This window comes from Zootermopsis nevadensis, unplaced genomic scaffold (assembly GCF_977971745.1).
Source record: "Zootermopsis nevadensis isolate Lab colony 2312 unplaced genomic scaffold, Znev_1.0 Znev_ptg000003l, whole genome shotgun sequence".
Taxonomy (NCBI): domain Eukaryota; kingdom Metazoa; phylum Arthropoda; class Insecta; order Blattodea; family Termopsidae; genus Zootermopsis; species Zootermopsis nevadensis.
Window position 1 is genome coordinate 16,948,316 of NW_028259135.1, and position 18,390 is coordinate 16,966,705.

The window sequence follows — 18,390 nt, forward strand, 5'->3', positions numbered from 1 at the left end:
GCCCCCTAGGTACGGCTGTGGCAATGGTCGTATTCAGGTTCTTGAAAATCCCTGAAAAAGATAAATGAGATCCACTTAACAACAACAACATAATTGCAGTATTCATAATAATAAATTGAAGTGAGATCTCACCTATTAAGATAAGATGATGTATCTGCGACCCCGCGTTTTGGCTCTGTTGGAAATCCTGAAAAAAATAAACGAGGTCGAATTAACAACAACAACAACATAATTGCAGTTTTCATAATAATAATTTGAAGTAAAACCTCACCTATTAAGATGATGTATGTGCGACCCAGCGTTTCGGCGCTGTTTGAAATCCTGAAAAACAAAAACAAAATATTAATGTGCTCCAGCCAACATCATTGTAGCTTTAATAATAATTTCAAGCACAATCTGCCAAATAAGGAAAGACTAAAGCAAAGGTATAGAGTTAAGTACTGCTACCACCTACACAACAGGGCCTTGTCGTTCGACAAGCAAAAGTAGACAATTCATACCAGTAGTAAAGACCTACAACAAGATACAAAGTTTTCCTACTACCAGCAAGTATGCGTCAACTGAAATCGAGAGATGCCCAAAACTCAAGAAAAGTGCTGGTCAGGTTTATCCAAGTCCTGAAAAACTAAGACGCAAGTTACTGTTAACACACAGGTGGACCTCGATTTGTGCGGATTCAGAACAACGCCAATTTTGAAACCAAAAAGTCAAAAAGTGAAAAAAATATATTTTACTATGATTTACAACATTTTACAATGTTTCTCGTACCGATTCTTATACTAAATTGTAATTCTTACATCGCTCATTTCGAATGAAAATTATAAATACAGTCCTCTCTACAATTACGTATGTCTCGTTAACGCGAATTTGCTCCAATGACATCGATGAATCGGAAAAAACATTCGTGAAATGGAAACTTTTGCATATGCGAGTTTGCTCATATGCAATTTCATTCCAGGCCCTTTAAACTATCAAAGGACTAATTTAATCTCTGCGGAGGAACCGAGGTTATTTTTACCACGCGATTTTCAACTGGCCGGCTTCTCAAATGAATGCAACTATCGCATAACAGCAGAGATGACTGTACACATCAATTGCATTAAAGACCCGCAGTCAATCGCGGACCAACGAACTGCCGATTGTAAGCGTGTAAAATATATTTCTTAAATTCCCTTCATTTTATTAAATTATTTCAGACCGTTACCGCAATGCCATTGTATTACTCATCAACGTTTCCGTGCTGGGAACCCACGTCATTGACTTCCCATTCATTTACATAATAAAAGACTTTCAATTTACTCCGACTCTGATTACGACATTCCGTAAAGCAACGCATCAAGGCGAAAATCGAGGCCTACACGCAATAGCATTCTAATCTTCATAAAAATTTAACGTACTAACTGACAAATGTGAAAAAAATGAAGGAAGCTATAAACCTACGTGCCGTTAGCACATATGCATCAAAAAGCTTAGACGCACAAAAATAGAAGAGATGACAAGGAATCAAGAAAACTCACCAATTCAAATGACACCAATTAACTCTGCCCCCTAGGTACGGCTGTGGCAATGGTCGTATTCAGGTTCTTGAAAATCCCTGAAAAAGATAAATGAGATCCACTTAACAACAACAACATAATTGCAGTATTCATAATAATAAATTGAAGTGAGATCTCACCTATTAAGATAGGATGATGTATCTGCGACCCCGCGTTTTGGCTGTGTTGGAAATCCTGAAAAAAATAAACGAGGTCGAATTAACAACAACAACAACATAATTGCAGTTTTCATAATAATAATTTGAAGTAAAAGCTCACCTATTAAGATGATGTAACTGCGACCCAGCGTTTCGGCGGTGTTGGAAATCCTGAAAAACAAAAACAAAATATTAATGTGCTCCAGCCAACATCATTGTAGCTTTAATAATAATTTCAAGCACAATCTGCCAAATAAGGAAAGACTAAAGCAAAGGTATAGAGTTAAGTACTGCTACCACCTACACAACAGGGCCTTGTCGTTCGACAAGCAAAAGTAGACAATTCATACCAGTAGTAAAGACCTACAACAAGATACAAAGTTTTCCTACTACCAGCAAGTATGCGTCAACTGAAATCGAGAGATGCCCAAAACTCAAGAAAAGTGCTGGTCAGGTTTATCCAAGTCCTGAAAAACTAAGACCAAGTTACTGTTAACACACAGGTGGACCTCGATTTGCGCGGATTCAGAACAACGCCAATTTTGAAACCAAAAAGTCAAAAAGTGAAAAAAATATATTTTACTATTATTTACAACATTTTACAATGTTTCTCGTACCGATTCTTATACTAAATCGTAATTCTTACATCGCTCATTTCGAATGAAAATTATAAATACAGTCCTCTCTACAATTACGTATGTCTCGTTAACGCGAATTTGCTCCAATGACATCGATGAATCGGAAAAAACATTCGTGAAATGGAAACTTTTGCATATGCGAGTTTGCTCATATGCAATTTCATTCCAGGCCCTTTAAACTATCAAAGGACTAATTTAATCTCTGCGGAGGAACCGAGGTTATTTTTACCACGCGATTTTCAACTGGCCGGCTTCTCAAATGAATGCAACTATCGCATAACAGCAGAGATGACTGTACACATCAATTGCATTAAAGACCCGCAGTCAATCGCGGACCAACGAACTGCCGATTGTAAGCGTGTAAAATATATTTCTTAAATTCCCTTCATTTTATTAAATTATTTCAGACCGTTACAGCAATGCCATTGTATTACTCATCAACGTTTCCGTGCTGGGAACCCACGTCATTGACTTCCCATTCATTTACATAATAAAAGACTTTCAATTTACTCCGACTCTGATTACGACATTCCGTAAAGCAACGCATCAAGGCGAAAATCGAGGCCTACACGCAATAGCATTCTAATCTTCATAAAAATTTAACGTACTAACTGACAAATGTGAAGAAACTGAAGGAAGCTATAAACCTACGTGCCGTTAGCACATATGCATCAAAGGGCTTAGACGCACCAAAATAGAAGAGATGACAAGGAATCAAGAAAACTCACCAATTCAAATGACACCAATTAACTCTGCCCCCTAGGTACGGCTGTGGCAATGGTCGTATTCAGGTTCTTGAAAATCCCTGAAAAAGATAAAGGAGGTCCACTTAACAACAACAACATAATTGCAGTTTTCATAATAATGAATTGAAGTGAGATCTCACCTATTAAGATAAGATGATGTATCTGCGACCCCGCGTTTTGGCTGTTTTGGAAATCCTGAAAAAAATAACCGAGGTCAAATTAACAACAACAACAACATAATTGCAGTTTTCATAATAATAATTTGAAGTAAAAGATCACCTATTAAGATGATGTATCTGGGACCCAGCGTTTCGGCGGTGTTGGAAATGCTGAAAAACAAAAACAAAATATTAATGTGCTCCAGCCAACATCATTGTAGCTTTAATAATAATTTCAAGCACAATCTGCCAAATAAGGAAAGACTAAAGCAAAGGTATAGAGTTAAGTACTGCTACCACCTACACAACAAGGCCTTGTCGTTCGACAAGGAAAAGTAGACAATTCATACCAGTAGTAAAGACCTAAAACAAGATACAAAGTTTTCCTACTACCAGCAAGTATGCGTCAACTGAAATCGAGAGATGCCCAAAACTCAAGAAAAGTGCTGGTCAGGTTTATCCAAGTCCTGAAAAACTAAGACGCAAGTTACTGTTAACACACAGGTGGACCTCGATTTGCGCGGATTCAGAACAACGCCAATTTTGAAACCAAAAAGTCAAAAAGTGAAAAAAATATATTTTACTATTATTCACAACATTTTACAATGTTTCTCGTACCGATTCTTATACTAAATCGTAATTCTTACATCGCTCATTTCGAATGAAAATTATAAATACAGTCCTCTCTACAATTACGTATGTCTCGTTAACGCGAATTTGCTCCAATGACATCGATGAATCGGAAAAAACATTCGTGAAATGGAAACTTTTGCATATGCGAGTTTGCTCATATGCAATTTCATTCCAGGCCCTTTAAACTATCAAAGGACTAATTTAATCTCTGCGGAGGAACCGAGGTTATTTTTACCACGCGATTTTCAACTGGCTTCTCAAATGAATGCAACTATCGCATAACAGCAGAGATGACTGTACACATCAATTGCATTAAAGACCCGCAGTCAATCGCGGACCAACGAACTGCCGATTGTAAGCGTGTAAAATATATTTCTTAAATTCCCTTCATTTTATTAAATTATTTCAGACCGTTACCGCACTGCCATTGTATTACTCATCAACGTTTCCGTGCTGGGAACCCACGTCATTGACTTCCCATTCATTTACATAATAAAAGAGTTTCAATTTACTCCGACTCTGATTACGACATTCCGTAAAGCAACGCATCAAGGCGAAAATCGAGGCCTACACGCAATAGCATTCTAATCTTCAAAAAAATTTAACGTACTAACTGACAAATGTGAAAAAACTGAAGGAAGCTATAAACCTACGTGCCGTTAGCACATATGCATCAAAGGGCTTAGACGCACAAAAATAGAAAAGATGACAAGGAATCAAGAAAACTCACCAATTCAAATGACACCAATTAACTCTTCCCCTAGGTACGGCTGTGGCAATGGTCGTATTCAGGTTCTTGAAAATCCCTGAAAAAGATAAATCAGATCCACTTAACAACAACAACATAATTGCAGTATTCATAATAATAAATGGAAGTGAGATCTCACCTATTAAGATAAGATGATGTATCTGCGACCCCGCGTTTTGGCTGTGTTGGAAATCCTGAAAAAAATAAACGAGGTCGAATTAACAACAACAACAACATAATTGCAGTTTTCATAATAATAATTTGAAGTAAAAGCTCACCTATTAAGATGATGTATCTGGGACCCAGCGTTTCGGCGCTGTTGGAAATCCTGAAAAACAAAAACAAAATATTAATGTGCTCCAGCCAACATCATTGTAGCTTTAATAATAATTTCAAGCACAATCTGCCAAATAAGGAAAGACTAAAGCAAAGGTATAGAGTTAAGTACTGCTACCACCTACACAACAGGGCCTTGTCGTTCGACAAGCAAAAGTAGACAATTCATACCAGTAGTAAAGACCTAAAACAAGATACAAAGTTTTCCTACTACCAGCAAGTATGCGTCAAGTGAAATCGAGAGATGCCCAAAACTCAAGAAAAGTGCTGGTCAGGTTTATCCAAGTCCTGAAAAACTAAGACGCAAGTTACGGTTAACACACAGGTGGACCTCGATTTGCGCGGATTCAGAACAACGCCAATTTTGAAACCAAAAAGTCAAAAAAATATATTTTACTATTATTTACAACTTTTTACAATGTTTCTCGTACCGATTCTTATACTAAATCGTAATTCTTACATCGCTCATTTCGAATGAAAATTATAAATACAGTCCTCTCTACAATTACGTATGTCTCGTTAACGCGAATTTGCTCCAATGACATCGATGAATCGGAAAAAACATTCGTGAAATGGAAACTTTTGCATATGCGAGTTTGCTCATATGCAATTTCATTCCAGGCCCTTTAAACTATCAAAGGACTAATTTAATCTCTGCGGAGGAACCGAGGTTATTTTTACCACGCGATTTTCAACTGGCCGGCTTCTCAAATGAATGCAACTATCGCATAACAGCAGAGATGACTGTACACATCAATTGCATTAAAGACCCGCAGTAAATCGCGGACCAAAGAACTGCCGATTGTAAGCGTGTAAAATATATTTCTTAAATTCCCTTCATTTTATTAAATTATTTCAGACCGTTACAGCAATGCCATTGTATTACTCATCAACGTTTCCGTGCTGGGAACCCACGTCATTGACTTCCCATTCATTTACATAATAAAAGACTTTCAATTTACTCCGACTCTGATTACGACATTCCGTAAAGCAACGCATCAAGGCGAAAATCGAGGCCTACACGCAATAGCATTCTAATCTTCATAAAAATTTAACGTACTAACTGACAAATGTGAAAAAACTGAAGGAAGCTATAAACCTACGTGCCGTTAGCACATATGCATCAAAGGGCTTAGACGCACCAAAATAGAAGAGATGAAAAGGAATCAAGAAAACTCACCAATTCAAATGACACCAATTAACTCTGCCCCCTAGGTACGGCTGTGGCAATGGTCGTATTCAGGTTCTTGAAAATCCCTGAAAAAGATAAATGAGATCCACTTAACAACAACAACATAATTGCAGTATTCATAATAATAAATTGAAGTGAGATCTCACCTATTAAGATAAGATGATGTATCTGCGACCCCGCGTTTTGGCTGTGTTGGAAATCCTGAAAAAAATTAACGAGGTCGAATTAACAACAACAACAACATAATTGCAGTTTTCATAATAATAACTTGAAGTAAAAGCTCACCTATTAAGATGATGTATCTGCGACCCAGCGTTTCGGCGGTGTTGGAAATCCTGAAAAACAAAAACAAAATATTAATGTGCTCCAGCCAACATCATTGTAGCTTTAATAATAATTTCAAGCACAATCTGCCAAATAAGGAAAGACTAAAGCAAAGGTATAGAGTTAAGTACTGCTACCACCTACACAACAGGGCCTTGTCGTTCGACAAGCAAAAGTAGACAATTCATACCAGTAGTAAAGACCTAAAACAAGATACAAAGTTTTCCTACTACCAGCAAGTATGCGTCAACTGAAATCGAGAGATGCCCAAAACTCAAGAAAAGTGCTGGTCAGGTTTATCCAAGTCCTGAAAAACTAAGACGCAAGTTACTGTTAACACACAGGTGGACCTCGATTTGCGCGGATTCAGAACAACGCCAATTTTGAAACCAAAAAGTCAAAAAGTGAAAAAAATATATTTTACTATTATTCACAACATTTTACAATGTTTCTCGTACCGATTCTTATACTAAATCGTAATTCTTACATCGCTCATTTCGAATGAAAATTATAAATACAGTCCTCTCTACAATTACGTATGTCTCGTTAACGCGAATTTGCTCCAATGACATCGATGAATCGGAAAAAACATTCGTGAAATGGAAACTTTTGCGTATGCGAGTTTGCTCATATGCAATTTCATTCCAGGCCTTTTAAACTATCAAAGGACTAATTTAATCTCTGCGGAGGAAAAGAGGTTATTTTTACCACGCGATTTTCAACTGGCCGGCTTCTCAAATGAATGCAACTATCGCATAACAGCAGAGATGACTGTACACATCAATTGCATTAAAGACCCGCAGTCAATCGCGGACCAACGAACTGCCGATTGTAAGCGTGTAAAATATATTTCTTAAATTCCCTTCATTTTATTAAATTATTTCAGACCGTTACCGCAATGCCATTGTATTACTCATCAACGTTTCCGTGCTGGGAACCCACGTCATTGACTTCCCATTCATTTACATAATAAAAGAGTTTCAATTTACTCCGACTCTGATTACGACATTCCGTAAAGCAACGCATCAAGGCGAAAATCGAGGCCTACACGCAATAGGATTCTAATCTTCATAAAAATTTAACGTACTAACTGACAAATGTGAAAAAACTGAAGGAAGCTATAAACCTACGTGCCGTTAGCACATATGCATCAAAGGGCTTAGACGCACGAAAATAGAAAAGATGACAAGGAATCAAGAAAACTCACCAATTCAAATGACACCAATTAACTCTTCCCCTAGGTACGGCTGTGGCAATGGTCGTATTCAGGTTCTTGAAAATCCCTGAAAAAGATAAATGAGATCCACTTAACAACAACAACATAATTGCAGTATTCATAATAATAAATGGAAGTGAGATCTCACCTATTAAGATAAGATGATGTATCTGCGACCCCGCGTTTTGGCTGTGTTGGAAATCCTGAAAAAAATAAACGAGGTCGAATTAACAACAACAACAACATAATTGCAGTTTTCATAATAATAATTTGAAGTAAAAGCTCACCTATTAAGATGATGTATCTGGGACCCAGCGTTTCGGCGCTGTTGGAAATCCTGAAAAACAAAAACAAAATATTAATGTGCTCCAGCCAACATCATTGTAGCTTTAATAATAATTTCAAGCACAATCTGCCAAATAAGGAAAGACTAAAGCAAAGGTATAGAGTTAAGTACTGCTACCACCTACACAACAGGGCCTTGTCGTTCGACAAGCAAAAGTAGACAATTCATACCAGTAGTAAAGACCTACAACAAGATACAAAGTTTTCCTACTACCAGCAAGTATGCGTCAACTGAAATCGAGAGATGCCCAAAACTCAAGAAAAGTGCTGGTCAGGTTTATCCAAGTCCTGAAAAACTAAGACGCAAGTTACTGTTAACACCCAGGTGGACCTCGATTTGCGCGGATTCAGAACAACGCCAATTTTGAAACCAAAAAGTCAAAAAGTGAAAAAAATATATTTTACTATTATTTACAACATTTTACAATGTTTCTCGTACCGATTCTTATACTAAATCGTAATTCTTACATCGCTCATTTCGAATGAAAATTATAAATACAGTCCTCTCTACAATTACGTATGTCTCGTTAACGCGAATTTGCTCCAATGACATCGATGAATCGGAAAAAACATTCGTGAAATGGAAACTTTTGCATATGCGAGTTTGCTCATATGCAATTTCATTCCAGGCCCTTTAAACTATCAAAGGACTAATTTAATCTCTGCGGAGGAACCGAAGTTATTTTTACCACGCGATTTTCAACTGGCCGGCTTCTCAAATGAATGCAACTATCGCATAACAGCAGAGATGACTGTACACATCAATTGCAATAAAGACCCGCAGTCAATCGCGGACCAACGAACTGCCGATTGTAAGCGTGTAAAATATATTTCTTAAATTCCCTTCATTTTATTAAATTATTTCAGACCGTTACCGCAATGCCATTGTATTACTCATCAACGTTTCCGTGCTGGGAACCCACGTCATTGACTTCCCATTCATTTACATAATAAAAGAGTTTGAATTTACTCCGACTCTGATTACGACATTCCGTAAAGCAACACATCAAGGCGAAAATCGAGGCCTACACGCAATAGCATTCTAGTCTTCATAAAAATTTAACATACTAACTGACAAATGTGAAAAAACTGAAGGAAGCTATAAACCTACGTGCCGTTAGCACATATGCATCAAAGGACTTAGTCGCACGAAAATACAAAAGATAACAAGGAATCAAGAAAACTCACCAATTCAAATGACACCAATTAACTCTGCCCCCTAGGTACGGCTGTGGCAATGGTCGTATTCAGGTTCTTGAAAATCCCTGAAAAAGATAAAGGAGGTCCACTTAACAACAACAACATAATTGCAGTTTTCATAATAATGAATTGAAGTGAGATCTCACCTATTAAGATAAGATGATGTATCTGCGACCCCGCGTTTTGGCTGTTTTGGAAATCCTGAAAAAAATAACCGAGGTCAAATTAACAACAACAACAACATAATTGCAGTTTTCATAATAATAATTTGAAGTAAAAGATCACCTATTAAGATGATGTATCTGGGACCCAGCGTTTCGGCGCTGTTGGAAATGCTGAAAAACAAAAACAAAATATTAATGTGCTCCAGCCAACATCATTGTAGCTTTAATAATAATTTCAAGCACAATCTGCCAAATAAGGAAAGACTAAAGCAAAGGTATAGAGTTAAGTACTGCTACCACCTACACAACAAGGCCTTGTCGTTCGACAAGGAAAAGTAGACAATTCATACCAGTAGTAAAGACCTAAAACAAGATACAAAGTTTTCCTACTACCAGCAAGTATGCGTCAACTGAAATCGAGAGATGCCCAAAACTCAAGAAAAGTGCTGGTCAGGTTTATCCAAGTCCTGAAAAACTAAGACGCAAGTTACTGTTAACACACAGGTGGACCTCGATTTGCGCGGATTCAGAACAACGCCAATTTTGAAACCAAAAAGTCAAAAAGTGAAAAAAATATATTTTACTATTATTCACAACATTTTACAATGTTTCTCGTACCGATTCTTATACTAAATCGTAATTCTTACATCGCTCATTTCGAATGAAAATTATAAATACAGTCCTCTCTACAATTACGTATGTCTCGTTAACGCGAATTTGCTCCAATGACATCGATGAATCGGAAAAAACATTCGTGAAATGGAAACTTTTGCATATGCGAGTTTGCTCATATGCAATTTCATTCCAGGCCCTTTAAACTATCAAAGGACTAATTTAATCTCTGCGGAGGAACCGAGGTTATTTTTACCACGCGATTTTCAACTGGCTTCTCAAATGAATGCAACTATCGCATAACAGCAGAGATGACTGTACACATCAATTGCATTAAAGACCCGCAGTCAATCGCGGACCAACGAACTGCCGATTGTAAGCGTGTAAAATATATTTCTTAAATTCCCTTCATTTTATTAAATTATTTCAGACCGTTACCGCACTGCCATTGTATTACTCATCAACGTTTCCGTGCTGGGAACCCACGTCATTGACTTCCCATTCATTTACATAATAAAAGAGTTTCAATTTACTCCGACTCTGATTACGACATTCCGTAAAGCAACGCATCAAGGCGAAAATCGAGGCCTACACGCAATAGCATTCTAATCTTCAAAAAAATTTAACGTACTAACTGACAAATGTGAAAAAACTGAAGGAAGCTATAAACCTACGTGCCGTTAGCACATATGCATCAAAGGGCTTAGACGCACAAAAATAGAAAAGATGACAAGGAATCAAGAAAACTCACCAATTCAAATGACACCAATTAACTCTTCCCCTAGGTACGGCTGTGGCAATGGTCGTATTCAGGTTCTTGAAAATCCCTGAAAAAGATAAATCAGATCCACTTAACAACAACAACATAATTGCAGTATTCATAATAATAAATGGAAGTGAGATCTCACCTATTAAGATAAGATGATGTATCTGCGACCCCGCGTTTTGGCTGTGTTGGAAATCCTGAAAAAAATAAACGAGGTCGAATTAACAACAACAACAACATAATTGCAGTTTTCATAATAATAATTTGAAGTAAAAGCTCACCTATTAAGATGATGTATCTGGGACCCAGCGTTTCGGCGCTGTTGGAAATCCTGAAAAACAAAAACAAAATATTAATGTGCTCCAGCCAACATCATTGTAGCTTTAATAATAATTTCAAGCACAATCTGCCAAATAAGGAAAGACTAAAGCAAAGGTATAGAGTTAAGTACTGCTACCACCTACACAACAGGGCCTTGTCGTTCGACAAGCAAAAGTAGACAATTCATACCAGTAGTAAAGACCTAAAACAAGATACAAAGTTTTCCTACTACCAGCAAGTATGCGTCAAGTGAAATCGAGAGATGCCCAAAACTCAAGAAAAGTGCTGGTCAGGTTTATCCAAGTCCTGAAAAACTAAGACGCAAGTTACGGTTAACACACAGGTGGACCTCGATTTGCGCGGATTCAGAACAACGCCAATTTTGAAACCAAAAAGTCAAAAAAATATATTTTACTATTATTTACAACTTTTTACAATGTTTCTCGTACCGATTCTTATACTAAATCGTAATTCTTACATCGCTCATTTCGAATGAAAATTATAAATACAGTCCTCTCTACAATTACGTATGTCTCGTTAACGCGAATTTGCTCCAATGACATCGATGAATCGGAAAAAACATTCGTGAAATGGAAACTTTTGCATATGCGAGTTTGCTCATATGCAATTTCATTCCAGGCCCTTTAAACTATCAAAGGACTAATTTAATCTCTGCGGAGGAACCGAGGTTATTTTTACCACGCGATTTTCAACTGGCCGGCTTCTCAAATGAATGCAACTATCGCATAACAGCAGAGATGACTGTACACATCAATTGCATTAAAGACCCGCAGTAAATCGCGGACCAAAGAACTGCCGATTGTAAGCGTGTAAAATATATTTCTTAAATTCCCTTCATTTTATTAAATTATTTCAGACCGTTACAGCAATGCCATTGTATTACTCATCAACGTTTCCGTGCTGGGAACCCACGTCATTGACTTCCCATTCATTTACATAATAAAAGACTTTCAATTTACTCCGACTCTGATTACGACATTCCGTAAAGCAACGCATCAAGGCGAAAATCGAGGCCTACACGCAATAGCATTCTAATCTTCATAAAAATTTAACGTACTAACTGACAAATGTGAAAAAACTGAAGGAAGCTATAAACCTACGTGCCGTTAGCACATATGCATCAAAGGGCTTAGACGCACCAAAATAGAAGAGATGAAAAGGAATCAAGAAAACTCACCAATTCAAATGACACCAATTAACTCTGCCCCCTAGGTACGGCTGTGGCAATGGTCGTATTCAGGTTCTTGAAAATCCCTGAAAAAGATAAATGAGATCCACTTAACAACAACAACATAATTGCAGTATTCATAATAATAAATTGAAGTGAGATCTCACCTATTAAGATAAGATGATGTATCTGCGACCCCGCGTTTTGGCTGTGTTGGAAATCCTGAAAAAAATTAACGAGGTCGAATTAACAACAACAACAACATAATTGCAGTTTTCATAATAATAACTTGAAGTAAAAGCTCACCTATTAAGATGATGTATCTGCGACCCAGCGTTTCGGCGGTGTTGGAAATCCTGAAAAACAAAAACAAAATATTAATGTGCTCCAGCCAACATCATTGTAGCTTTAATAATAATTTCAAGCACAATCTGCCAAATAAGGAAAGACTAAAGCAAAGGTATAGAGTTAAGTACTGCTACCACCTACACAACAGGGCCTTGTCGTTCGACAAGCAAAAGTAGACAATTCATACCAGTAGTAAAGACCTAAAACAAGATACAAAGTTTTCCTACTACCAGCAAGTATGCGTCAACTGAAATCGAGAGATGCCCAAAACTCAAGAAAAGTGCTGGTCAGGTTTATCCAAGTCCTGAAAAACTAAGACGCAAGTTACTGTTAACACACAGGTGGACCTCGATTTGCGCGGATTCAGAACAACGCCAATTTTGAAACCAAAAAGTCAAAAAGTGAAAAAAATATATTTTACTATTATTCACAACATTTTACAATGTTTCTCGTACCGATTCTTATACTAAATCGTAATTCTTACATCGCTCATTTCGAATGAAAATTATAAATACAGTCCTCTCTACAATTACGTATGTCTCGTTAACGCGAATTTGCTCCAATGACATCGATGAATCGGAAAAAACATTCGTGAAATGGAAACTTTTGCATATGCGAGTTTGCTCATATGCAATTTCATTCCAGGCCTTTTAAACTATCAAAGGACTAATTTAATCTCTGCGGAGGAAAAGAGGTTATTTTTACCACGCGATTTTCAACTGGCCGGCTTCTCAAATGAATGCAACTATCGCATAACAGCAGAGATGACTGTACACATCAATTGCATTAAAGACCCGCAGTCAATCGCGGACCAACGAACTGCCGATTGTAAGCGTGTAAAATATATTTCTTAAATTCCCTTCATTTTATTAAATTATTTCAGACCGTTACCGCAATGCCATTGTATTACTCATCAACGTTTCCGTGCTGGGAACCCACGTCATTGACTTCCCATTCATTTACATAATAAAAGAGTTTCAATTTACTCCGACTCTGATTACGACATTCCGTAAAGCAACGCATCAAGGCGAAAATCGAGGCCTACACGCAATAGGATTCTAATCTTCATAAAAATTTAACGTACTAACTGACAAATGTGAAAAAACTGAAGGAAGCTATAAACCTACGTGCCGTTAGCACATATGCATCAAAGGGCTTAGACGCACGAAAATAGAAAAGATGACAAGGAATCAAGAAAACTCACCAATTCAAATGACACCAATTAACTCTTCCCCTAGGTACGGCTGTGGCAATGGTCGTATTCAGGTTCTTGAAAATCCCTGAAAAAGATAAATGAGATCCACTTAACAACAACAACATAATTGCAGTATTCATAATAATAAATGGAAGTGAGATCTCACCTATTAAGATAAGATGATGTATCTGCGACCCCGCGTTTTGGCTGTGTTGGAAATCCTGAAAAAAATAAACGAGGTCGAATTAACAACAACAACAACATAATTGCAGTTTTCATAATAATAATTTGAAGTAAAAGCTCACCTATTAAGATGATGTATCTGGGACCCAGCGTTTCGGCGCTGTTGGAAATCCTGAAAAACAAAAACAAAATATTAATGTGCTCCAGCCAACATCATTGTAGCTTTAATAATAATTTCAAGCACAATCTGCCAAATAAGGAAAGACTAAAGCAAAGGTATAGAGTTAAGTACTGCTACCACCTACACAACAGGGCCTTGTCGTTCGACAAGCAAAAGTAGACAATTCATACCAGTAGTAAAGACCTACAACAAGATACAAAGTTTTCCTACTACCAGCAAGTATGCGTCAACTGAAATCGAGAGATGCCCAAAACTCAAGAAAAGTGCTGGTCAGGTTTATCCAAGTCCTGAAAAACTAAGACGCAAGTTACTGTTAACACCCAGGTGGACCTCGATTTGCGCGGATTCAGAACAACGCCAATTTTGAAACCAAAAAGTCAAAAAGTGAAAAAAATATATTTTACTATTATTTACAACATTTTACAATGTTTCTCGTACCGATTCTTATACTAAATCGTAATTCTTACATCGCTCATTTCGAATGAAAATTATAAATACAGTCCTCTCTACAATTACGTATGTCTCGTTAACGCGAATTTGCTCCAATGACATCGATGAATCGGAAAAAACATTCGTGAAATGGAAACTTTTGCATATGCGAGTTTGCTCATATGCAATTTCATTCCAGGCCCTTTAAACTATCAAAGGACTAATTTAATCTCTGCGGAGGAACCGAAGTTATTTTTACCACGCGATTTTCAACTGGCCGGCTTCTCAAATGAATGCAACTATCGCATAACAGCAGAGATGACTGTACACATCAATTGCAATAAAGACCCGCAGTCAATCGCGGACCAACGAACTGCCGATTGTAAGCGTGTAAAATATATTTCTTAAATTCCCTTCATTTTATTAAATTATTTCAGACCGTTACCGCAATGCCATTGTATTACTCATCAACGTTTCCGTGCTGGGAACCCACGTCATTGACTTCCCATTCATTTACATAATAAAAGAGTTTGAATTTACTCCGACTCTGATTACGACATTCCGTAAAGCAACACATCAAGGCGAAAATCGAGGCCTACACGCAATAGCATTCTAGTCTTCATAAAAATTTAACATACTAACTGACAAATGTGAAAAAACTGAAGGAAGCTATAAACCTACGTGCCGTTAGCACATATGCATCAAAGGACTTAGTCGCACGAAAATACAAAAGATAACAAGGAATCAAGAAAACTCACCAATTCAAATGACACCAATTAACTCTGCCCCCTAGGTACGGCTGTGGCAATGGTCGTATTCAGGTTCTTGAAAATCCCTGAAAAAGATAAATGAGGTCCACTTAACAACAACAACATAATTGCAGTTTTCATAATAATGAATTGAAGTGAGATCTCACCTATTAAGATAAGATGATGTATCTGCGACCCTGCGTTTTGGCTGTGTTGGAAATCCTGAAAAAAATAAACGTGGTCAAATTAACAACAACAACAACATAATTGCAGTTTTCATAATAATAATTTGAAGTAAAAGCTCACCTATTAAGATGATGTATCTGCGACCCAACGTTTCGGCGGTGTTGGAAATCCTGAAAAACAAAAACAAAATATTAATGTGCTCCAGCCAACATCATTGTAGCTTTAATAATAATTTCAAGCACAATCTGCCAAATAAGGAAAGACTAAAGCAAAGGTATAGAGTTAAGTACTGCTACCACCTACACAACAGGGCCTTGTCGTTAGACAAGGAAAAGTAGACAATTCATACCAGTAGTAAAGACCTACAACAAGATACAAAGTTTTCCTACTACCAGCAAGTATGCGTCAACTGAAATCGAGAGATGCCCAAAACTCAAGAAAAGTGCTGGTCAGGTTTATCCAAGTCCTGAAAAACTAAGACGCAAGTTACTGTTAACACACAGGTGGACCTCGATTTGCGCGGATTCAGAACAACGCCAATTTTGAAACCAAAAAGTGAAAAAAATATATTTTACTATTATTTACAACATTTTACAATGTTTCTCGTACCGATTCTTATACTAAATCGTAATTCTTACATCGCTCATTTCGAATGAAAGTTATAAATACAGTCCTCTCTACAATTACGTATGTCTCGTTAACGCGAATTTGCTCCAATGACATCGATGAATCGGAAAAAACATTCGTGAAATGGAAACTTTTGCATATGCGAGTTTGCTCATATGCAATTTCATTCCAGGCCCTTTAAACTATCAAAGGACTAATTTAATCTCTGCGGAGGAACCGAGGTTATTTTTACCACGCGATTTTCAACTGGCCGGCTTCTCAAATGAATGCAACTATCACATAACAGCAGAGATGACTGTACACATCAATTGCATTAAAGACCCGCAGTCAATCGCGGACCAACGAACTGCCGATTGTAAGCGTGTAAAATATATTTCTTAAATTCCCTTCATTTTATTAAATTATTTCAGACCGTTACCGCAATGCCATTGTATTACTCATCAACGTTTCCGTGCTGGGAACCCACGTCATTGACTTCCCATTCATTTACATAGTAAAAGAGTTTCAATTTACTCCGACTCTGATTACGACATTCCGTAAAGCAACACATCAAGGTGAAAATCGAGGCCTACACGCAATAGCATTCTAATCTTCATAAAAATTTAACGTACTAACTGACAAATGTGAAAAAACTGAAGGAAGCTATAAACCTACGTACCGTTAGCACATATGCATCAAAGGGCTTAGACGCACGAAAATAGAAAAGATGACAAGGAATCAAGAAAACTCACCAATTCAAATGACACCAATTAACTCTGCCCCCTAGGTACGGCTGTGGCAATGGTCGTATTCAGGTTCTTGAAAATCCCTGAAAAAGATAAATGAGGTCCACTTAACAACAACAACATAATTGCAGTTTTCATAATAATGAATTGAAGTGAGATCTCACCTATTAAGATAACATGATGTATCTGCGACCCCACGTTTTGGCTGTGTTGGAAATCCTGAAAAAAATAAACGAGGTCGAATTAACAACAACAACAACATAATTGCAGTTTTCATAATAATAATTTGAAGTAAAAGCTCACCTATTAAGATGATGTATCTGCGACCCAGCGTTTCGGCGCTGTTGGAAATCCTGAAAAACAAAAACAAAATATTAATGTGCTCCAGCCAACATCATTGTAGCTTTAATAATAATTTCAAGCACAATCTGCCAAATAAGGAAAGACTAAAGCAAAGGTATAGAGTTAAGTACTGCTACCACCTACACAACAGGGCCTTGTCGTTCGACAAGGAAAAGTAGACAATTCATACCAGTAGTAAAGACCTACAACAAGATACAAAGTTTTCCTACTACCAGCAAGTATGCGTCAACTGAAATCGAGAGATGCCCAAAACTCAAGAAAAGTGCTGGTCAGGTTTATCCAAGTCCTGAAAAACTAAGACGCAAGTTACTGTTAACACACAGGTGGACCTCGATTTGCGCGGATTCAGAACAACGCCAATTTTGAAACCAAAAAGTCAAAAAGTGAAAAAAATATATTTTACTATTATTTACAACATTTTACAATGTTTCTCGTACCGATTCTTATACTAAATCGTAATTCTTACATCGCTCATTTCGAATGAAAATTATAAATACAGTCCTCTCTACAATTACGTATGTCTCGTTAACGCGAATTTGCTCCAATGACATCGATGAATCGGAAAAAACATTCGTGAAATGGACACTTTTGCATATGCGAGTTTGCTCATATGCAATTTCATTCCAGGCCCTTTAAACTATCAAAGGACTAATTTAATCTCTGCGGAGGAACCGAGGTTATTTTTACCACGCGATTTTCAACTGGCCGGCTTCTCAAATGAATGCAACTATCGCATAACAGCAGAGATGACTGTACACATCAATTGCTTAACTCCTCACCGCCGAGAGGCGTAAAATTACGCCCGGCATTTAAATGCTCGGGATTGCAGCTGGGCGTAAAATTACGTCCGGCTTTAAGCCTAATTTCTTCAGCTCATAACTTTGTAACGATTAATGCCAGCGCAATGAGGTTTGTAGTATTCTGTTGTGGAAAGTTTTCTGTGTGTGAAGATCCGGCAACCCTGTACAGAATCTTTTGGGTGACTACCTGGGAGTCTAAAAATAAACGACTGGCCTCAGTTTTACAATGGAGAATCCTTCAAGCAGTCGTGTGTTATTTGATGCTGAACAAAGGGCACTTCTAGACGAATTATTGGAAGTGACAATTATAGTAGCTCGGACAC

The 18,390-nt window shown here is 37.4% G+C and overlaps 1 protein-coding gene and 1 long non-coding RNA gene across 2 annotated transcripts; both read right to left on the reverse strand.

Moving 5' to 3' along the window:
- Positions 1 to 6,137: 6,137 nt before the first annotated feature.
- LOC147875013 (uncharacterized) lies at positions 6,138 to 7,889 on the reverse strand. The gene is made up of 3 exons (XR_015538052.1): positions 7,833 to 7,889; positions 7,676 to 7,751; positions 6,138 to 6,479 (listed from the first exon to the last, which is right to left on the reverse strand). It is a non-coding gene; the product is annotated as an uncharacterized LOC147875013 (long non-coding RNA).
- A 982-nt stretch (positions 7,890 to 8,871) lies between these two features.
- LOC147875014 (uncharacterized) lies at positions 8,872 to 18,076 on the reverse strand. Its single transcript, XM_087359650.1, has 6 exons — positions 18,047 to 18,076; positions 10,914 to 10,968; positions 10,757 to 10,832; positions 9,515 to 9,564; positions 9,376 to 9,430; positions 8,872 to 9,294 (listed from the first exon to the last, which is right to left on the reverse strand). The coding sequence occupies exons 1-6, from the start codon at positions 18,074 to 18,076 to the stop codon at positions 9,249 to 9,251; spliced, it is 312 nt and encodes a 103-aa protein (XP_087215776.1). The 3' UTR covers positions 8,872 to 9,248.
- Between the last annotated feature and the right edge of the window lie 314 nt (positions 18,077 to 18,390).

Excerpts from the sequence above, each read along its gene's own strand:
- LOC147875014 (XM_087359650.1), bottom strand. The coding sequence starts at position 18,076 with ATGCCGGGCGTAATTTTACGCCTCTCGGCG. Across the intron at positions 10,833-10,913 it reads ACATCATCTTATCTTAATAG|GGATTTTCAAGAACCTGAAT; the intron begins GTGAGATCTCAC and ends TATCTTTTTCAG. Across the intron at positions 9,565-10,756 it reads AATTGGTGTCATTTGAATTG|CATTTCCAACAGCGCCGAAA; the intron begins GTGAGTTTTCTT and ends TTTGTTTTTCAG.